Source organism: Neolamprologus brichardi, chromosome 20 (assembly GCF_056152115.1).
Source record: "Neolamprologus brichardi isolate AB-2024 chromosome 20, ASM5615211v1, whole genome shotgun sequence".
Taxonomy (NCBI): Eukaryota; Metazoa; Chordata; class Actinopteri; order Cichliformes; family Cichlidae; genus Neolamprologus; species Neolamprologus brichardi.
In genome coordinates, this window is record NC_142123.1 from 8,782,703 (window position 1) to 8,806,142 (window position 23,440).

The 23,440-nt window shown below is 39.4% G+C and overlaps 2 protein-coding genes across 3 annotated transcripts in view; both read right to left on the reverse strand.

Annotated features, from left to right (window-relative positions):
• Positions 1–1,390, reverse strand: part of sema3h (sema domain, immunoglobulin domain (Ig), short basic domain, secreted, (semaphorin) 3H) — a 55,741-nt gene extending 54,351 nt beyond the window's left edge. The window contains exons 1-2 of one of the 2 annotated variants that reach the window (XM_087834153.1): positions 1,316–1,390; positions 282–348 (exon numbers count right to left, since the gene is read on the reverse strand). The gene's annotated coding sequence lies outside the window, so the exon portion shown is untranslated. Of the gene's footprint in view, positions 1–249; positions 349–1,315 lie in introns of both variants that reach the window. The other variant, XM_087834154.1, reaches the window with a different exon arrangement.
• A 5,908-nt stretch (positions 1,391–7,298) lies between these two features.
• On the reverse strand, positions 7,299–20,488 carry rhoab (ras homolog gene family, member Ab). Its single transcript, XM_006785384.3, has 5 exons — positions 20,355–20,488; positions 12,977–13,134; positions 11,443–11,563; positions 10,389–10,519; positions 7,299–10,183 (listed from the first exon to the last, which is right to left on the reverse strand). The coding sequence occupies exons 2-5, from the start codon at positions 13,130–13,132 to the stop codon at positions 10,010–10,012; spliced, it is 582 nt and encodes a 193-aa protein (XP_006785447.1). The 5' UTR covers positions 13,133–13,134; positions 20,355–20,488; the 3' UTR covers positions 7,299–10,009.
• Between the last annotated feature and the right edge of the window lie 2,952 nt (positions 20,489–23,440).

The following is a 23,440-nucleotide window of genomic DNA, read 5'->3' on the forward strand; positions in this document are numbered from 1 at the left end:
TTAATATTTCCTGTCCTATTGCACCTTGAAGCTGTTTCTACAGCTTCTGTTGGTAAAGTGTTAAACGTCAAGTCAGACGTGACATTTTAGAATAACGCTACTGCGACAGAAAATGAGGAAGAATGGGATGCTGGAGTAATCATTTACACATATGAGTCTCTACTGAGTCAGGATTTGTTGTCTTTCGATGTGCATTTTGTAAACAGCTGGTTGAAATTGCGCAAGAATCTGGTAAAGCTACAGTTTCACCTGTCAGTAATGGGCCAAACAGAAATCCTCACCAGCAACTTAGCATGCTACTGATGATGCAGGTTCTTCTCCTGGTTCTGATGTTCACATTTCTAATACCTAAAGAGAAAATGTGTAAAATGACAAGCTTAAAAATATTAATGTTGCATTCATCTCTTACCGGAACCTTTTAAACCCTCAGGTCATTAAGGCAGGATAATTAGAAGCTCGTTGCTAATCTTGCCAGAGTCAGTCTGCTTGTTAATTGCAACTAATGACCTCACAGTCAGCCTGAACAAAAAGCCTCCGATTTGTCTTTGACACGTTACGTCATTTGTCAATTAGCATGCAAACTCTGGCTGCTAAGACCAATTGTTAGTGGTCTTGGATCCCACCGCAGCTATTCTCTGCAAACCAGGCACACACAGACACGTCCATTGACTCATGCACATTCCCCGTGTTTCGTGAAGTGAGTGAGAATGCAGCAGTTAATGAGCAGCTCATTGTCGTCGTTTTCTTCTGTTTGGCTTATGGACCCCTATAAGGCAGACATGACACGAACCCTGATGCCAGTAATTGTTAATGACAGTAATGGTTCACAAACCAGTGTAAGTGATGTAAAAACAAACGAGCATCAGCTTCATTTAAGTGGCCTTTTGATGCAAATAATCACAGACTGAGAATCAACACCAGAGCTCTGAAAGGTCAAACGTTACAAACTGTAGCCATGTTTATTTACTGCACTATGGGATATAATGGGGCTGGAAGTAATTAGAGTCATAGTCATAATTAGCTTGAACCATTATTCCAAGCTAGGTCACTTCAAATCTTATATTACTGTTTGCTTAATTATTGCTTTCAATGACAGCAGTGTATATTTAACTCCTTTATATACAGGTTATGTGCCATATTTGTCCTATAAGAAAAGATTTAGCATGCTCGTGTGACTTTCATATTAGCATAAACTGCCCGAATCGAAACTATAAACATCTGGAAAGAAAGAAAAGTTGGCCATAATTTAGTTAGGGTGCTAAAGTGTAACCTTGTCTGTGCCACCTATTTACTACAGTGGTTTTAGTGCACTTACATCAGAGGGGTAGGACTATGCTGCCACCTTACGTTTCTTCTTACTGTTTACCTGAATGTGATCTCGTAATCCCGCGAGACTCTCGACTAACCGTAATCTCTGGCGTTTCACCAGAACAGCGAGCGACACAGTTGTAATGACGACTTTGTACCGCTAGAGGTCAGTCTGACATTGTGTGGCCTGAACTGTTACAGCAAATATGTAAGAATATAGTAAGAATATGATAATAGACATCTCAGAGTGGAGTTAACTTACCTTGGGTTATGTTTTTAATATACTATTAAGATGTTAGAATAAAACATAGAACGCTTACATAGCTAAAAGTTATTACTGTGGTTGTATCCTCATGAATGGTTCAACTTTCATTTACGACTGCCGTTATTTGGTTTTGGGCTATTTTAAATTGGGCTAAATATATTTTTTAAATTAGCCAGTCTGGTTTAATCCCACGGCTGAGGTCGGGAATGAAATTCTTTAGCAGATGATATGGAGTATATGGCAGGGTGGAGAGTGTTTTGGAGGGAGTGGACTTGACCGTTCTCGTCCTCCGCGCTCACATCATGATGTGTTGGAACCTTTTGTGCGGGGGCGCGGCTGTCGTGAGCGCGCTTTGTTGGGGGATGAGCGGCAGCTGTTAGTGAATTAAAAGTAGATCCAAAACATTAGCATTTTTATGAAGTAACAGCTAAGACACCCAACTGGCAGCTTTATTCTTCTTCTGTTTATTTATTTATTTATTTTTTAACTGTGTCGTGAATCGTAATTCTTGTTCTACCGGAGAAACAGAGACCCACCGGTGACAGGACACCCAGCGTTTAAAAATAAAACTTTTGGAAACAAGAAGAATAGGTGGGTGTATCGATGAGTCACAATCACGGGGAAATCCTTGTCATACCCTCCGTCCAAAGTCATAACAAAAATTACACACCAGTCTCTCTCTCCCACACACACACACACACTGAGGACCAAGCAGCCAGTCCTACTAGTCCAAAGCCGCCACCGAAGATCGTCTAATTGAAAGATGACTATCAGGAAAGTATAAGGGTGTGACCATGTTTTCTACAGTCAATGGGTGTGACAGGCAACTCTGGGCAGCAGCTGCCGCATGGATGGCTTTGCTAATTAAGAATAAGGAAATAGGTATTGTTATGACACAACTCCGAGTCTCGTCCTTTTATGATTCACTGCAGGCTTGTTTGGATGATGTATATGTGAAACCACTCAGTCAGTTTCAGCCAGTATTGGTTTTTAGAAAACCTCAACACTGTTCATGAATGCTGATTAATGGGGAAATGTTCTTTTAAGAATGAAGTTGTTTTAAACAGAGGTGGGCATGGGTGGCAGCAGCCCCCTTAAAGATTTTGTATATAACCACAAGCCTAGCCACGCAAATATTTTACATTGTTAGTACATAGTCAACACCATTTATTTAAAACCTTTAATTATTCTATGGATAAAAGTCAAATCTATTATGATAAAGATAAAGCTACCTAGCATCATATAATTACTTAAAACTAGCTCACATCACAGTAATAAGTTTAATAAACAAAATAGTAATTATAATAATGAATCTGCAAATTATAATCTAGTAATATGATCTAATGCATGTGATTCGAGAGGGCCACTCGACACTGGCAGATTATAAGGGCAAATATAAAATGAAGGCAGTAGCATACACAGCAAACTAATAGTACTGCAGTAGTTTAATCCATAGTTGTTTATTCATTGCCGAGACAACGTTGTTGTGAAAATTAAATGTTTCTGTTGTGAGTAAAAATAGTTCCAGACTGAGGGGCCAGACATTTTTGACGTCAACATTGTTGTAGTCATGTATCTTGGGCCAGAGTTAAATTGCAGTGATGCTCACATGAAATGGGATCTTTTCCCGTCAGGAAGTTGATGAGATGTTTTTTGTTTTGTTTGTTTTTTCAGTTTTATAATGAGAATCATCTTAAATTACCCTTGGCTGATCGTGTTCAGTGGATCTGGATGGAAGAGGGGGGTACACTGGTCATCACTGTTGACTCACAGCAAGGAGGTCCTGGGTTTGAATCCTCTGTGGAGTTTCCCTTTGTCTACGCAGGTTATCTCAGGGTACTCTGGCTTCAGTGCAACATTTAAAGGCATTCATGGGGTTTAGTTAATTGGAGAATATAAATTTGCCTTAAGTGTCAGTGTGAATGGTTCTCTGTGTTCAGCCTACAATAGACGGATCTCAAACAAAATGTTATGGCCTACAAATTCAAGCCAGGGGCTATAGCTTGGTTTGGGTTAGCTTTTACTGAAAGATTATCACTAACTATTTTTTTTAACATATTTAAAATAACAAATTAGCTTATGCTTATTTAGTTAGCTAATGCTAATGCTAGCTTAAAACATAATTAGTTTTAGCTAGTTAGCTAATGCTAATGCTAATTTAAAACATAATGTGAAAACTTCTGCAAGGAAGGTACAAGAGGTTTAGGCAGGTTAATTGGATTTTCACACACTTCTCTTCGAAAATCTCCTCTATATAATTGGGATCAACAAAATATTTTTTAAACAATTTAAAACTATGTATTGTATCGTTATCGCTTCTAAGAAATCAAAGACAATTTTAGGTGCATAATTAGACAAAAAATCGTTGCCTCCATGCAGATACGCTTTGGGCTGTAGAACAGCGAGTCTGAATAATGATGAACTTCAGAAAGATCCTTTGGAAATGCAGCAAAGTGAGAGGTCTTTCCTTTTTTCTTGCTGCCTCCCTCACAAACCGACCGTTTCACTGCAGATAACAGGCTCTTGTGTAACCCGCCCCCTTCTCTTTTTTCCTAGCACCTATTGGACGACTCCCTTCATCTTCCTCTTATCTTATTGGACAGGCGGACCAGGCAATGAGCTCATATTGGTTAAAAATAGTCGGGCCCGTGAGTGGCTAAAAATAGAGCGGTATATAAAGCCGGCAGTTGAGCCGCGTTGCTCGCTAGTCTTCCCCGGCTGTTGGCGAAAGGGAAGGGAAGGAGGGGGAGAGAGGGAAAGACTGACTGACTGACTGACTGACTGACTGACTGAAAGAAAGAAAGAAATAAAGAAAGACGGGAGGGGAAGGAGCCACACAGCAAAAGAAAGAAAGCAGCATCGGCACCCACCCCTTCAGCTCATTCCTCTACAAGTGTTGCGCTAGAGACAGCGCGTCTTATGTCTTACATGCCACCAGTTTTGGGTGGAGTAGGCAGTGACGAACTTCCTTCCTTCCTCTTCGACTTCGTGGGTTTCGCTCTGAATGCGTCTCTAGAGAGCCCCAGTCCATTTCCATGCCTAGCCAGCAGAGATCTCACAGTTGAGGAGGTGCTTTTTATTAAGTCGGGAATACCCTTAATATGTCTTAAGTGTCTGTCTGTATAGTCATAGCTGGTGTAGCTGTGACTACAACAAACTACAGTGGTTCTAACAATGTTGCTTCTTGTGTGTGTGTCTGTGTTGTGTTTGCCACTTTGCAAGTGTAACAGCATTTTAATACTGTTATTGCAAACTTTACTGAGACTGAGGCTGTGCCCGTTTAGTGACAAACAGGAAACAGATGAGATCATGAGGGCAGAGTCGGTAAAATAAGAATAGAGTACAACACAGCTTATTGTTTCTGGATGAGGCCCTCTCCTACAAGAAGGTCCGCAGTCACGGAGGTCGGTCCTTTGCAGTCCGGCAGGCTTAAGTTGACGTGGTTCCTCTCACATCCGCCCACTGTGGCTTTTGTAGTTTACTGTTGGAGACGACCTCCTACCTGTATACTAGAGGCATATTTTCTATATCATTTAATTTGTCGCCCTCCAACCATACCACACAATTCTCCCATATATGCTTGGTATTGAGCAAAAATCTTAAAGTACCTCTCATTTTCTTATGTTTTGGAAATGGGAAACGGGTGCAGAGATTTATGGAAATGTGCATGTAAATACACGTAAATACAGTATATAAGACAAAAATAGAGTTTGCCCAACTCCAATATCAAAATCCCCTTTATTTTTGAACTCTTAGTCAAGCTTTCTTTTATTTCTTTTAAATAGTGCAGGGCATTCAAAACTCTTCTTTGGATGTTGGCTTCCTTTTGTTCTGTTCTGTCAAGACGATCCCACACTGCTTCAATCATGTTGAGATCTGGGCTCTGAGGAGGCCAATCCATGACTGATTGTGTTCCACTGGGTGTTTTACTGCATTGGCAGTATGTTTGAGATTATTCTTGTGCTGAAAAATGAAGACGTGGCCAATCAGACGCATTCTAGATAGTTTTTCATGGTGGGTCAAAGTCTACTTCCATCAGTTTTCTACAAGCACCCCAAACTTACTGGCTAAAATGCAGCGCCAAACCATTAAAGAGCCTCCAGTGTGTTTTACAGATGGCTGTAGACACTCACTGTTGTACCTCTCTGCTGACTTCCTCTTTATATACTGATGACAATTTGAACCACAAATGTATACTTTGGATTCATCACTCTATTAGACCTGTTCCTGCTGATTTTCAGTCAAGTTCTTAATGTGTAACTTGTAATACATCAGCCTTTTCTCCCTGTTTTCCTTCATTAAGAATGGTTTCCTGATAGCCACCCTTCCACTGAGCCAAGTTTTTAGCTAATAGCTCATTGTTTGTGCAAGAAAACTTGTCTAAAGAAAATCTTTGGAAGACCTTCAGAAAACTATAACTCAGAAAACTCAGAACTATAGGTCGAGACCACTTTAGAAAATGACAAGAAAGTCATGCTGCTTGGAAACAAAATAATAAAGAGACGATGGTGCCTCAAGATTTTTGCACAGCATTGGGTTTTTTTTAAATAATAAAGCAGCCGGAGTTTCTGATATCCCCTCCTTTTGAAATGTCATTTTTTCACAGCCTTTTTCATCAGGCCTGGCATTATTATGCTACTTCTGTGAATATTAAATGAATGCTTAATTTCTGTTCCTGTGTCCTCTTGCACTCTAATGCCCGTGGCGATCATTACTCTCCAAATCATGATTTCTGTGTTCACATCAAAGTGTCTGGCAGCACAAGAAAGGAACTGACACAGGCAGATTTTTTTTAAACCAGTATTTAGTCCACGCCGTTTGACTGCTTACATGTGCTACACAGAGGTATTTTTTTCTTTAAGTTACACAAAGGCGTATGTAGGCTCAGCTCCATGCGAGTACCATCCTGCTCATACGTTTAATCCGTTTTATTCCTGGATTTCCACTCCTCCACGCTGCATTACACAAGCACTGCTGGACACCGAGTGGCACCACACTCCGCACACAGATTCTCGATTACTTGCCCCACAACATCCAGCACCGTCCCACGCAGGCTGAAACTGCCTCACCTCAGCATCCCACACACTCTCTGCAGCGCAGGCACATCTTTGAGTGGTATGGTATTACTTTCTGCTCCCCAGGCAGCAGTCGTCCTAACGACTGGTTATTTATCAAGGTCGTAATCAAACTTCAGCGAGAATCAGCTTTTTATTTAATCTAAGCTCATTCTGACGTTTAAAGGTGCAGTGGGAATGCAATTTCATATTTTCATCCTGAGTTGAGACTTCTCAGTCTGAACTGATTTCAGACCACAAAGTATAAAATAATGACCACGTTCTGTAGCACAAATTAAGTGCGGATGACTTTAAGATTAAGAGCATTACTGAAGCTTCCTGTGACTAAATCCTAAACCCTGATCACCTGAGCTGTATTGTGCATCCCCCACGTAACATTAAGTTAGTTTCTGGCTGCAGCCACCTTGAGTTGAGTCTTTGCTTCATGTTACTTTTTTTTCTGAAATGTACCTCTCGAGTAAAAGGAAAAAAGAAAAAGAATCGGTTCCTTTTAAAATGCTCTATTGCATCTCAAGTCGTTTCACTTCCCCTCAGCTGCTGTCTGGATTTTTCTCTAGATTTCCCGTGCTAGTTTTACTGTCATGTATTCAGACATAGTGTTGTAATCTTAAGACATAAAGGCACCAGTACATTAAACACTAAACCATCAATCCATTTATATTACATGTTTATTGACTGAGCCAAAGTGCTCTTCCCCAACCTGGAGACGATAATGAATAGGAGTTGTGTGTTATAGAAAGTAATTTATTACACAAACCAAAGCTAGTTTACAAATAGTTTCCAGTCATGTGCGTGTGTATAGCCTAGTATGAACAAACCCACATCTTTTTTCCTATTTTTTTAATATATTTACAGACTTTGCATACAGCTTGTTTTTTCCTGTTCCTTTGTTTAAATCACTACTTCAGCATCCAAAATAAGGACTTAAAAATACAATAAAAACTAGAAATAAAAATGATTTGTACATGAGAATAAAGTTTGCTTTCCTTTTTTTGTCTTTTCAGCTAACAGTGTGTTCAAAAACAAACAAACAGAAAAAAAAAAAGCCAGCACTAATTGTCCTAGCGATGCTCTAGACAGGCAGCCGAGAGGCCAGCCTTTCTCCTGACTGCCCAACAACAGCATTTGGCGGGATGATTGATTGGTTATTAAAACCAACTGTAAATCATCAGAAAGATTCAGGTAAAGCACAGAGAGAAGGAAAAAACAAAAACCTAAAGCAACATAAGTATTCCCTAGTCTTCCACCTCTTATTTGTTTTTTTAAATACTGATAGACAACATATGTTTATGACATTTTTTTTTAAAGAAGTTGGAAATAAAGTATAAAAACAAACACCACGAGACTGGTTTCTAGAACAGGCTCCTCCCTGTAGACCAGGAAGAAGAACAGGAGGGTGCAACACTTTCACAGAAGAGAGCCAGAATGTGTTAGCAAAATGCACAGTAAAGTCAGGAAAGGCTGGTGACTAACCAATCCTCAGACTGGCCATGCCTACATTTTCTTTTTTCTTTATTTAAAAAAAAAACAAACAAAACAAAACTATATTGGCAGCAGGTGGTTATTTCTTTGACGTGGCTCACCTGCATGTTATACGAAATCCACCTGGCTGACCAACCTGACAATTCTGGCATTTCTATGCACTGTTCTGGGATAAAAAGGTCATGTCACTTTGTTGTTTGTCTCTCTTTAACCGTTAAAGCAGATGGGAGTTACTAACAGGCAACCTGTAAAAGGGATGGTAAATCCCAGGCATCCATTCCCTCCCCCCCTCAAATTTACCTGATCTGCTTAATGTACACATGACCCTTCTACATGCCTACACAAGCACACACACGTAATATTCATAGTCATTCATCCCAAATAAGGAAATCAGTGGTGTGCATGTAAACATTACTCTCCTCTCCTTGTTCTTTGTCCTGGTCTAAAACCAGAGGAGGATGAGCACCAGCGGCCAGCTGTGGAACAGGAAGGGATGGGAGCAGAGCCATGGCAGTTTGCTCAGGTGGGTCTACGCAACACAGGAAGCTACCTTTGTCTTCCAATGGGACCACAATTCACCCGCCACTTCCACTGATTCAGTCTGAAGAACTTAAATGTTAAAGAACCCTCAGATGTGAACTAAAGTAGACAAACCAGCTGCAGTTAAGACTCCAGCATGTTTATGCTCATCTTGCCTGGCCACCAAAGGCACACTGCTGCTAACCTGGAAATAACTGAACCTGGCTGTGTTTTCTAAAACACTAAGATCATCTGAAGCAAGCAGACTGTGATAAGATACACTTCTGATCTCGTTTAAAACAAGCAGCTAGCCTCAAATAACAACAGCACTCAATGTCAGGTGTCTGCAACAGATTATCCAGTAAGAGTAGAGGCTAAATGTGTTTGTCACAGAGTCTATAAACAGAGGATTAACTACAAAGAGAAACTAAATGGCATGTGAGCATGCTCCATGCCTCTCCAATAACACAACCCACCTGACAGCATGTGACTACTAGTTTAATCCTATCATTAAGACAGTTTTTCTTCCATCGGATTGAAGTGCTAGCTAATACACCTCAAATTTGTTTCAAGCACCATTCTGAGGAGCACTCAATTTAACTGGCGATTTGTCTCCTATTGAGGGCTGTTTTAACTGACCTACAGCATATAACGAGTAAGATAAAAGTGCAAAACTAGGAAGTGATGCCGTGGCTTCCCTGTCTTATCGTGGCCACTTCAGAACTTCATACATCCCATCCCTCCATCTTCCAAACTTCACACCATCTTAGCCCTAATTCCAGGCATGAGCACCTGGGGATGAAGTCCACTGGTGGCCTTTTACAGTGGTACTCATTTACTGTGCTGTCCGTTTCTCCCTTCCGTCTGTCTGGTCATCCATTCAGGAAACTTTAAAAATTTTGTTATTGTCCCCAACTCCCTGTAATTCATGAGCAACTTTATCAGGGTTACCAGTCAGCTAGATTTTACGAAGGACTCAATCTTAAGGATCTTTATCAGTGTAAGTGGCTTGTTGAAAAGTAACTGTTCCAGCGTTTGGCTGGTCGCTGGTGTAAATTTCCCACCCAGATGGTAAACCCACAGGTAAAGAGCCCAATGGTTTACAGCGGTAGTCGTTTACCATCTTCCTTCCCTTCGTCTCCCCACCTGTACTTTGCCATCAAAGCCTTACAAACCCAAGTCCCAGGGTAAATTCAGTCCAACAAACAGCCAGGTTACAGCGGTAGTCATTTACTGCACTCTTTTCTTCTTCCCCTTCCCTCCCTCCCTCCCTCCCATCTTGTAATCCCTCTGTCCCTCCCAAGCCCTATTCCCAGGTATAGTAACCCAGGGTGAAAACAGTCCAAATATGACGGCCAATTTACAGTAGCACACATTTATTGCTCTTTTTTCCACGACGGGCCTGCAGTGCTGCCCTGGTGGCCATCTCAAACACCTCCCGCACGCCGTCCTTGGTCTTAGCAGAGCACTCCATGTAGCCAAATGCTGCAATCCGCCCGGCCATGTCTCGGCCCTCTTCTGATTTCACTGGCTCCTGTTAGCCGAGAAAAACAAAGTGGTAGTTTAGGAACACACATATTCTAGATAAGTGTTTAATCTCAAACAGCTTTTGCTATAGTGACTGGCAGAAACACGGCACCACTAATTCAAGATCTAAAAATCAGAAGAACACTTAAGATTCACTCTCATTTAGTTCAGAACAAACATGTTAATTCAAACTAAGGAAAAAAGTCAGGCACCTGTTTCATCTTGGCCAGCTCTCTGCGTGTGTGCTCGTCATTACGCAGATCTTTCTTGTTTCCGACCAGAATGATGGGAACGTTTGGACAGAAGTGTTTGACCTCCGGGGTCCACTTCTCTGGAATGTTTTCTGTAATGGACAAAGACCACAGACAGGAGGCATAAACAAACAAATAATTCAGTTGTTTAAGTGTTATAACTGTCAGACTAAAATGTAATTGAGAGCCCTTTATGCCTGAGGCGACCCTTTTCTTTTTTTGCTTTAAGACATTCTCCAGTGATGAGGTGTCCATCCCTGCCCTGTTCCAGTGGACTTGTTTATCTTTTTGTAGCCCTCTGTGTCTCACTTAAAGGAGAAACAAAGTACTATTTACCATTTAATCCCATTTTTTCATAGGAAAAGTGGGCACCACAAACCATCATTGCATTCTTTGCAAAAACAAAGCAGTTTGATGTCACAGCAGCTGCATTTACATTTAAATGTGTTAGCAGAGTAAAATTGGAGGATGTCAGCGTTCTGATAGTCGTTAAAATTTAAGCTTATGCAGACATAATTAAATTATGTTTCTGAAAAGAAGAAAGAGCTCTGCTTTTATCTCCACTGAGTATCAAATGTTATCTTACTTGGTCAGCAAAAAATGTTGCTTTGAAGATATATGACATCTTTCGTGCAAGACTTTGTTTTATTACAACTATAATGTCCTTTCATTGAATCTTATTTAATTAATCTCTGGCAGTTTAATTTTCTGCTGCTTTTATCACTTTAATGTACAGCCATTTCCATGTGATCATGGAAGTGCTGTTAATAATCATCATGAGGAACAAAGATACGACTTTATGTTTAACAGCAGGAGTGGATGACACTACATAACAAACGAGTTGTTACTCTGCGTGCACACAAATGTAAGTAGTTCCTCTGCAAAGTGCACAATCAAAACAGTCCAGAAATATCTTCTAATGAAATCAGAAATGTGGCAAACACAAAAGAGACAATTGGTTTTATTTATGTCATGAATGTATGTAACTGTGAGAATGTGTTTGCTTTGTACACACCCAAGCTGTCAGGGCTGTCTATGGAGAAACACATGAGGATGACGTCAGTGTCTGGATAGGAGAGAGGTCTCAGTCTGTCATAGTCCTCCTGACCTGCTGTGTCCCAAAGAGCCAACTCCACCTGACCAACATTGAGAAAAGAGAAGGCAAAGAAGGACAAAAGATGAGATTTGATGAAAGGAGAACAAGGAAAATTAAAAAAAAAAAAAAGGATCAAAAAGGGATGGAAAAATGTGTAATTTTCATCTTGATCAGCATAACTTTTACACTGAAGCCAGCAAAGAAGGTGAGCAACACCTGCAGCAGACAGTCCTGACAACAAAGGCTTTTTTGCAACCTTAAACTGGCAAGGATTACTAACACAATCACTAATTATAATTTGAAAAAGACCTGAAAGAGTGATGATCTATGATATGGAAATGATAAATAATTTTTCCCAGCTGTTGCCATTCGATAGTTCAAATTTTCTCTCCACAACCTCTTGAATACCCAGTTTGAAAGCCATATAAAGCATTACATTATTAGCCAGACATAAGAGAACATACACAAGCTGCCTAAAATCAATCACATTCAAAGAGCAATTTTAGTTTAAATTAATATTTCTGCAAAGCCTTGGTACATGTAATACACGTGCCAAATTTGTAAGAGGTAGGGGAAAAAATACCAACAATGTGCTCACATAAATTGTGCTCTTGTTCATGCTGCACGTGCCATTTAATTATAGAGACAATACAAAACATGACAGTGACATAACATCTTCTCTATACAGAATGCAAATCTAAATGGTAAAAGAAGGCATTTGGAAAAGTGTCACACTTTAAGAAGCATGAATCCTTTGCAGCAGCACAGGAGGTTAGAAATCAGACAGCCAATAAAGACTTCCCGTCCCAGAATCCTATTAACCCACAAAGAGGTCAGGACTCAAGAGTTTGTGACGGATGAGGCTGGCTGCCGCAGTTATCTGGGAAGAACTAACTCCACCCACACAGGATATGTGTGGAGTGCTAAATAATCAAATCCACTGAACTCCAGAGCAGAGTGTCCTACTATATTTTATATAATCCTCACTTAGTGCAAACACACAAGCTACAAACACTTTGTAAAACATGATGACCAAGCTCGAAAAGAAACCAGAATTAGCAGATGACTGCTGTTGTGTGAAGGAAGATGTGAAAATGGAACAGTACATTTTTTCAACACTTGCTCACTTGGCCCTGAAGGTAGAATTAAAGCACTGAGCATGATTAAGCACCCAGGAAATGAGTCCCAGCACAAAAACCAGTGCAGATAGTAAGGAAGGGAAAGATGTGCTGTGACATTTAGAAGACCCAAGACTGAGTCACCTACTTTAGTAAAATATTCAACAAAAAAAATTATATACTTTTTTTTTTAATTCAGGTAAGAATCTTTAAATGGCATTTGTTCACAGAGTAAAACAGTCACTTATGCAGATGGGTCAACAGGTCTAAAGCATCTACCCCAAAGCACCACTCTTACATGACATTAAGTATCAGTATCCCTGCAGTTGTCTCACCTGTTTGCTGTCCACCTCTATGTCAGCAACGTAGTTCTCAAACACAGTGGGGACATAGACTTCAGGGAACTGATCTTTGCTGAAGACAATTAGAAGGCAAGTCTTTCCGCACGCTCCATCCCCCACTATTACCAGCTTCTTACGGATGGCTGCCATCCCTGGTGGAATACAAAAAGGAACATTTTAATCAGGGAACCACAGGAAAAGCGTTGCATGAAGTATATGTATAGCATGGCATTACAGCAGAGCATCAAAAAGGCACTGACTGTAACCACTGGGAGAATTACTCTCCTGTTCACAAATAAAATTTGTGCTACTCAGGTCTTGTTTGACTGCCCATTTCGAGCATGAGAACAGAGGAAAATATGAAAGTTGAATCACATTTGTGCCACATAGAAGGGTATTGTTGCAAGGTGCACCTGAACTATGCAACACTACACTTAACACCTTTAAACCACATAGCTGAAAAGCAACTCTGTCTCAGAAGCCCCCCAGAGTTGTGAAATGATTAATGAAATCAGAAAATAATCAGAAATATATTGGTATCACTATTCAAACTGATTTGAAAACAGGGTATACTTGATAAAAATGGCAAAGAAAAGAGCAGGAATCATTTTGTATTGGGGTAAAGTTAAACTTCCTGCAGGCTACTACAAATAGTTTGTTAAAAACTAAAAGGTTAATTACGTTGTTCACATTCTCGATGTAAAATTGCGTAAATAACTGTAACCCACTTTCATTAATAATCCAATGTCTTGTGCATGTAACTTAAGAATACGTGTAGTGTTTACACTGTCCCCTGTTCTTCTAACTGCACTGCACGTTTTCTGCACTACCTATACACATCACAAAGGTGTTACGTGGTGTACAAAGATGCGAGCTACTAGGAAGTACTGAGTCAAGGTTCCAGTAATTCATTATTGTAAATGACCCAACAAGCGCACCAGTGTGGGTGTGAGATGAACTTGCCCAACAGAGTTAAGGGAAGTTAGTGCAAATGAGCGACATGCAGTCTTGTGTCACTGGTTTGCAGCAGCTAGGATCAGTCCATGTTGGGAAATTGCATTCAGCTGAATGTTAAAGACACGAAATGAGTGCCAGTGTTTTGAATTTTCTGCTGAACCGCCACAGATAAATATAATTTACAATTATTTAATATGCACTGCTGTTTAAACTATGGAAAATGACTATAATCTCAGCCACATTTAAAAAGAAAAAAAAAGACACTAAACAAGACAAAAGAAGATGACTTGTCTTCATTTGAATAGGAAATGTGTTTTAAATGCTAGCGTTGTTCAGCTGGACACACTGAAACGCTCTCTTTATTCATTGAGCACACATCAAACATAGCTCATTTGTCATCGTGGCCCTGCTGCTTAGACTTTCACACCAACACAGTACATATACTGTGTACTTGCTAACAGCACAAGGACAACAGGACCTCACATAGCAGGGCTAATAAATCACATCCCTGAATGGATATTTCCTCCTTGGTTTGAGAAGGTATAGCAGTGCGGAGTGCCAATCATCATTCTCTACCCTGCTATCTCTATCATAGTGAGTCAGGTGGAGGCGTGGTAGAGAGCAAACTGCTTGACACCTCTCCTGTTGTCTTTCAATCCGTCAGCTAAGATGTGGTGTTAATCTGCTGCAGTTCTGGAGATGTATCTTTGTTTAACTGGCCCCTTTAATCTGCTAGGGTACCAGAGTTTTATTGATGTACCATAGTTTAATAAAACCCCAGCTGCATGAAAATAAAAATTAGTTAACATACCATTATATTTGTGTGTGTGTCCATATAGTAATTTGCATGCAACTGAAATTCTCAAATACATGTGCCTACAGTCTTTAGTTTCTGGCAACAAAATCAGTAAATTTCTGATGAAAAGGCAGCGTTTTCCTAAAGCACAGCACATCTGGACAAAGAGCTTACTTCCACCACTAAGATTTTTTCCACAGAACACATTCATCAACCACCAGTTAAATTCACACATGCTAGAGTTCCTGTCACTCGCTGGCTATGCTGCTCTTCCCTGTGGGCTTCACTCTCATATTTTTTTAAAATTTGCTTGCCGAGCAGAGCGACTGTAACAGAGCTGTTAATGCTCTGGCCAGGACTGGCTTGTATTGCGCTCAGGAACAAATTGCGTTGTCTTCATCTTATGCCCGCTGCTCTGCTCAGTTAGCCCCTTCCCATAGAAATGAAAAAACAGAGGATGAAGCAAGTGAACATAAATTAGTTAATAATTATGTTACATATTTTTCTTTTCAATTTCAGTCCCAATGGTTATCAACTCTAAAAAGCATGGAAAGCATCTCATAAATGGTAGATGAATTGTCTAAGTAGGACATTGGTGTCCCAAAAAAAAAAAAAAATCAGACCACCCCCACCATGACTTGAGGATAAAAGGAAAAGACAAGAATTGGGGCAGCTGTAGCCTAGAGATACAGTCAATTTGCCCACTAGGTAAAAATGAGTATCTGTGACCTCCTTTTGATGAATGTTGGTTATGCGTCTATGACCAAGTCATTAAACGTACCAACCATGCTTAATAGCTAGCAGGGGTCTCCGCAGTAGAAATGATATAAAGCTGGTTTTAGGCATTAATTTCAGTAAATACAATTATCACAATGTAAGTATGACCTAGTACAGAAGTGCTGTCAAAAGATTAATATAGGTTGATTATTAGTTTTTAGGGTGAGAGTATGGCAATAATGATGGCCAAAGTACAAAAACTACATAACAATGTTGCCCATCCCACACATGATTGAAAGCTACAAAGCGTGTTTACAGATTCTGGAGCTGTGAGCACGCTAGGATCTATGACGTAATGTTGTCATCAGACAATGACTGTGACGCTCTGTGCAGGTTTCCACATACCTGCCAATTTTTTTTAGGACGTGTAGATTGTAATGTAAAATCTCTGGACCAATGCATCAAGTAAACGTGCACCTTTCAAGAGGGCATCATTGAATAATGACTAAGTGCCCTTAGTGTCTCTAGATGTACATTTAAACGACAGGACAATTGCTAGTTAATCATTCCTTTTCTAAAATCCAGATGTACTCAATGAAAAAATAAAACTTGAGCATTGTTTACCTGTTTGCAACGAACAGAATGTGAAATTCCACACATCATCATCATCGGCTGTTAAAATTTAGGCAGCCCAGATTTCATAGCCCTTCTAAATTTAAACATGTTTGTCAATTAACAGGAGTGACGTAAGAAGTCTTTTTCAAAAACACCACATTCTCAGACATCAACATCATGGTGATAACGCAGATAGTGGGCAAGCTGACCGTCACTAAAGATAGTATATTGTTCGCGTTTAGCAAAACATGGCTGGTTATACAAGCTGTGTTGTATGCTGGATGAGCAGCAAACCAAGGTAACATGTTACTTCACTTGTCATTCATAATCTTGTAGATAGTAAGGACTAGGCTACACGTGCACCCCATTAGCATGGTAGTCAGCAAGAGTCTATTAGATTAACTCAAATGAGAGAGACGTTGACAACCAACAGGATCAAATTACAGTGAAGAGTACACAGAGAAGCAGAGAGCAACAAATGACAACTGGTTAATATACACTTAGCCAGCAGTTTTTTGTTAGTTTGTTAAAATATTATATTAAAAAAAAAAAATCAAGTAGGCATTTCTGGTTACTTATGAAAAGCAGTCCTGTTTAGATACACAACCACTTTTTAGATACACAAACACAAAACACTTCCATAATGCTTTCACATGTCATTCAAGTGTGAAGTGAAATGCTATTCTGTCAGCATTTTCACTTTGTATGACACAGCCTTAAACATTACTGTGCACCTGATGATTCATTATTTTGTCTGCTAGAAAGAAAAAAAACAAAAACAAAACAAAAGACAAGAAACCTTTAGAAAGTGCCACGGTGGCATCGATAAGGTGTGTATGCTTGGTGAGGAAAAACCCCACTCCAGGGTGGAAAATTACCCCCACTTAAGGCTGGTTAACTGACTGCTGGCTGATAAATATTTCAATTTCTGACAGATACTTGTCACAAGCTTCTTCTGTGACCTAACATGTATGTGCTGTACATATTGATAATAAATTGCAGCCCAAAGAAATGCAATTTATTATCAATATGTACAGCACATACATAACGGAAAAATGCAGTATAAAAATATCCCCTTTAAAACTGCTTGGTAATGTATGCGCTATTAGTTTGCTAAAGCACTACAGACTTGAAAACATGTCATAGATCTTCAGCTAATAAAATGACTAGGCTGCTCACAAGGGCTGTATTCAAGAAGAGAAATATTTGCATTTCAGCGATTTTTCCCCTAACATAACCTGTACTTAATGTAGGCAGTAGTCACCTGTTGTAAGCAGTTTGGCTAGAGATACACGGTGTATGAATTTACTTTGGAAATCAGATCATTACATGTCAAAGTAACAAAGACGAGCTTGTTATACTAGCTACCTTTGGTCAAGACAGCCCTTTAAATTATGACCTTACAGTATTTGCTCATCGAGTTAGCTGTCTGGCCATGTCCCCTGTGATCTAGGGATTCTGTCTATGTGAAAGATTGAAATGAAAAGAGCTTCTTCACACTGGTCAAACCTATGGTTTTTTGACTGGATGCCATCTCAGCCTACCAAGTACAATGTTGCTGAACTTGATTCAACATTGTGTGTACTGCAGTTTGTCCCTGCTGGTTTGCTAAAAGTGGCTAGACAGCCATCTGTAAATATCAGACCATTGTCAGTGTAAACAGTGCAGATAAATCTGTACGTCGCGGTTTCGGTTTTGCCTTGTATGCGATCAGATGATAATTCATTTATTTTAAGGGTGTAGCATTTCTTTAAACCCATGGTTCAGTTCATCTCTCATTTTTCAGGCAGGTACGAATCTAGAGGAAATAACTATTTATGCCACAGTTTTTGATCATTTGATCATAAACAAAATAAAATAAATCCAATTTTTCTTTTGAATTTTCAGTACATTTCATACTTGAATGAACTTTACCACACTCAATGTTTTAACAGCACTAGCAGCTCCAGTTGGGTATCACAATACACAAAGATAAAACCACTAAGTTACTGTGGGAGCAATTTTGGTCTCGGTTTTCAAATTTACTTTTAAAGTATGCACATATGTGATGCCCTTTCAAGCCCAGTTTTATAAACAGGAAATGTTTTTTTACAGCATTGAACAGATTAGCCCTGTAGTGTTATAAACATACAATGAAACACACATACTATAATGTGTACTTTACACAACATTAAATTAAACAACATCATGGGCCTTATTAATATAATACATGTAGTAGAAATGTAGGTTCCTATTACATACTACATCTTACTGAATTACTCTGCAAACTGGAGGCACAGTCATCTATCATCAATTAAAATGAAAAAGAAAACCATAAGTAAAAGCACTACTGTCAAATTTCAAAGGCTCAATCAATTCTTGTTAACAACAATTTCAAAATGCATTTCAGTTCTGAGACTCCAGTTACCATAATCAATACCAGAAGCTTTTATTAGCTTAGGTTAAGCATACCATTAAGTGTATGAGACCAGTTGATCTACAGATAAGCACAGCCAATAAAATTACTGTTAAACATTTAATATACACCATTTTAAAAATGATTATGGTACCAACTGCAATTTAAAGAATAAAATTAAAAAAAATACAGTTTCTTTGGTACAAACCTCTGGAGACACTATTATGGATAATAAGGCTGCAGAACAATTACCAATAACCAGCACACATCATCATCATCACATCCTACACTTTGGGCTTGTCTTTGTCATCACGCATGTACTGATATATATGTGGTATGGGTAAGAAGTCTTAATCGGTATGAAATTATTTTGACAAAGCTGACCATTTATCTAAATTGGATACTGTTCAAAAGCCATCATCTTCCTCTATTACAGTGGAGAGGATATGAATTTAGTTAACAGCTTCAAGGGCAACAACACGCAAGTCCTGCAGTAAAACCTTGCTCTTGTATTAGGAGGCAGATTCAGAGTGATAGAACCTTATGAAGGAGTTACCCTGGAGGCTATTCTACATTGAAAAGAATAATGTCAAGAAATATTTATTTTGATTATTAACGTACAGTACTTCAAAACCAATTTATATGCTATACAAATACAAAAAGCTATGCTTTGAGATTGTGGTCACTGGCTCCGGCACTAGATTACATGTAACAGTTTCTCATTATTAGTCAAAGAAAAGAAAGAAGAACAGGAAATACTTTTGTCAACTTGACAATTACATACACTGCTACCATTTCCCCAAGACTGCATTAGATCTTTAGTTTTGATTTTAACTGTGAGAGAACACAAAGTCACACCCATGATACTGTCACATCAACAATAACCATAACGCATAAATATGATGATGGATCACTTTGATATCGCCAAGCAACACCCATGTGGCGGGTTAGAAAGCTGACTTCTGCTATATATGGTCGTCCACTATAGCCAAGGTACAGAAAAAGTTGTGTCGCCTGTGAGAGCTCGGAGTGTTAAACCAAACATTTTTTTAACCAGCTAGCCACTGGGTGGGTCACCAGAAAGATGGCGTCATCACAGAGGCAACAGATGGCTAGTGTGTCCGCAGTGGAAGAATGGGTGGGTGGCCAACATCCAAACTACACACTAAGCGAGATCCACACATAACACACGTACGATTTACCAGAGGTAAAACCTTCTCGCCACAAAACGTCTCAAAGAAAACAACTCTTAAAATGCCCTAATAAGTAGAAATGGTGCGCCCAAGTACAACTGACGCCTTCTAAAGCGTACAAAAGGACGAGAAATATGAATTTTAGGTTTTAAAGAAACTGCAACGCTCGTTCACACCGCCCTTCTTATCTTTAACTCGTCACGGGAAAATTATAACCCGCCTAACAGCCATACTAACAGACAGTCAAAAAAGAGACGCAGGAGAACCGCCTGATCAGCCGAGGCAAGTCAGGAAAATCGCCTCATTGTTTGGTTAAGACTCGAAAATCTAGACCAATCTTTGCGGTTCCATTTATAAGCCTTGCTAAGTTTGCACAGTTTGTAAACAGTGCCCGGTAGAGCCTGATAATTTTCTTTAGGGGGAGGCAGACTTTCTCGAAAGACTTTCTATGATAAGCACACACTAGTTTTTTCTTCAGCACAACTGAACAGCAACTGCGGAAGCGGCACTAAAATAGAGGTCGGCTCGGGGAAAGGCTAACTTAGCTACCGTAAGCTACCATCGCTAGCTTTTAGCTTCGCTAGCACGGCCTCGCTCAGCTCCGGGCAACTTTAAAAAAATATTTCCATCACTTTTAAAAATAACAGTGCGAAAGAAACAACATTTCATCATAGTCGGATATCGCAGAAAGTTGTTTACCTTCAGTTTATGTGCCTAGCAGTTGGGTTTTTCAGTGTTTCTCGGACCAAAGTTGTTTTTCCGACCAGCCGACTCGCTCGCTGCTTCCTCCCGTCTAAATCTGATACAATGAATTACTTGACGGGAGCGAGCCGCTAAGGTTTGTAGTTTCTAGCAGAGGGGGAGGGGTGGCGGGCACGAGCCTGAGAGCCACACCTGCGCGGGCACGACTTGGTATGAACACTTGTGGAAATGTGTAATTTCAGGGTACTATGTGAGCCATAAACACAGTCTATTTCACAGGTGGAATTTTTAAAAAAAGATTTTCACTCAGGTTAACATGTGTTTTAAAACAGCGTAAGTGTTTCTATCCAACCAAAAGACTTTTACAAGGGTTTCCAATTACAGGTAATCTAAAATAATCTTACTTAAACCACTACGCGGTGTCCAAAACGACTGACTCCAACATTTCCTTACACCTTAACAGTAACTCGTTTTCCTTAGGTTCCAGCTAATTGTAGCTTTGGGCTAAACAAGTGACAGTGGCCATTACTGTACTGGTCCAGTATAAAATAAATGATGGGGTTATGCCCCTACGAGCGAAAATATTTTAAGAACCGAGTTAATTGAACCCAAGTTCTAGTTTTAAGGTCCAATTCTAAACAGAGCCAGAGCCTAACAGGAAAAACTATGTGCTTACTGCCCCACCTGGCGGTCAATTTAAGAAAAAACAAGCCAATTCAGAGGCAGGGAGACGAAATTGTGTAAAAATGTTCCTGTAAATATGAGAAACAAAATAAATGTTACACTACAGGTTTTCCTCACCTCTGGCAATATATAATATCTGCCAAATTAATCACACTTTTTTACTTTATTAGGAATTAAGAGGTTAAGTATTAGCCAAGTCCTGCTAATAAATACTACTGTGTGATCACCTCTATAAAAGCAAAGGCTTTGGTAGTATTTGTGTTAATGCAATGCCAAGGAGGAAGTGCATCAACAATGATCTTAAAGAAGCAACTGTTTCTGCCCTTCATTCTGGTAAGGGTTATAAATTCATCATTATACATGAGAAGGATTAGTCACTAGTGGAAAACATTCAAAATAACTGACAGTCTTCCCAGGAGTAGACGCCACAGCAAATTCACCCATCAGGGTTGGACTGTGCAATGCTCAGGAAAGCTGAAAAAAAAAAAATCTAAATTTAGGATTCTAAAGGTCTGATGTGTGACTTATAGTGACATGTAAAAACTTTTTCACATGACTACTGAGGCCCACAAATTCAATAGTAGGTCCACAGCAGGGTACCAATTACAACAAGAGTAATAAACCATTCACTAACATTTCATACAATCGCCTTTTATTTCATATTGAGATGAACAAATATATTTGAAAATCAACAGAAGTCTGTGCAAATGGCACAGTACAGAGAAAGAAAGATGTCCTTAGTGTGAACGAGATCTACTGGAGCAAAAGTAGAGACAGAGAAGGAAAATGGAAGTAATGAAAAGCAAGAAAAATAAACCTTGTGGGTGATCAACTCTGCCAAAACACAACAGTCTCATCTTTCTTAACCATTTTTATCCAAAGCTCATGAAGTTTGGTGTTTCCCAAAACAATGACATTTTTCCTAGGAATATGTTGTCTCACAAAGTGTCTTAAAGACTTGACAACCTTACGTGTACAGCATCCCCCAAACACCCAAATGTACCTTACAAGTGATAACCCAGCCATATCAAGCAGTGATTATATTTAATGTCATTGTTACAACTCTCTTTTCTCAGCTCCACATTTGTAAAAACACTCATACTGGAAAATTAAGACAAGAAAAACAATCAGATTAATAGAGGCAATAGTTCTAAAAGAAGTCTTAAATTCTGATGTAACAACACATGAAGCACTTCAGTTACTCGTCTTCCAATTTTTTTACCATGGGCATACAATTTTCATCCATCTCTCATGTGTCTCAAGTCAAGGAGCTTGTTTAAGACCTGAAAAAAATCTAACATAAAATTATGTAACTGGACATCCACTTGGGAAATGATTTGTGAGAATACATTTAAGGATGAATGTAAGGGTGGAGTGAAACAAGCTTTAAAAAAGTCACCATGCCCAGCTGAAGACATGATACATGTGAACAGGGGAAGGGGAAAAAAAAGACTTGAACCAATTTTATGTCAGCCAAGTTGCAATGCTAGCATTTCTGCAGAGCCTAAAAGAGAGGCCACTGTAATTTAACAGTGAACAGCACTGACATCATTCATTATGCTCGTCTGCAGTTTTTATAGTTTAACCCAACTGTACAAAGGGATAAGACACACAGACAGGATCTGCCTTCTTTGCTTTAATAACATTTTAATTCAAGGGGGGAAAAAGGAAATAAATAAAAAACAAAACATTGGAAACAGGACTGAAGGTGAGGTTTGGCTGAATGTCAGACTGACAAGATTCAGTCTGAAACCTCAGACTGACAGCTACAATGCTCCACGGCCTTCAAACCACTAAAAAAAATAGAAAAATAAAAATAAAATGGTACAACTTCACCAAATCACTGAACTTCACAGTTATCTGCAGGCAACCGCATTAGCATGTTTTGCTGCAATGCTGATTTTGTGATGCAAGCTGAATTGGGCAGCCAGTCAAGCTTAACACACACTTTTTAACTGCTATTTGACTATTTGCGGACTATCTTGCATGTAGAGGGTATGAAAATGACACCATAAAGCTGTAAACTGCACTGTAATTCTATGCAATTATATACAAAGTTGCCTTGACTGTTTTTATCCGTTGCTACTGTGTTTGATGGTAGGGTGCAGTGTGAGGTATCAGACGTCTGACTGCAGCTTCACCTGCTCCACTCTGAAGATCAGTTCCTGTGTCCGTTCATTTACATAAACAGTAACATTCAAATTAATGTAGAAGCCCAAATCATCCCATGTATGCACAGGCTTGCCAAAATATGAGCACAGTGAGATAAAACAAGAATAAACAGGACAGCACACAGAATTCCATCCCTCTAATATGGCTTATCACTTCCCTTTCAACATCACATCTCATTCCATCAACCGTTTCAATTTATCACATGGGGCGAAGGTCTGCAGACTACA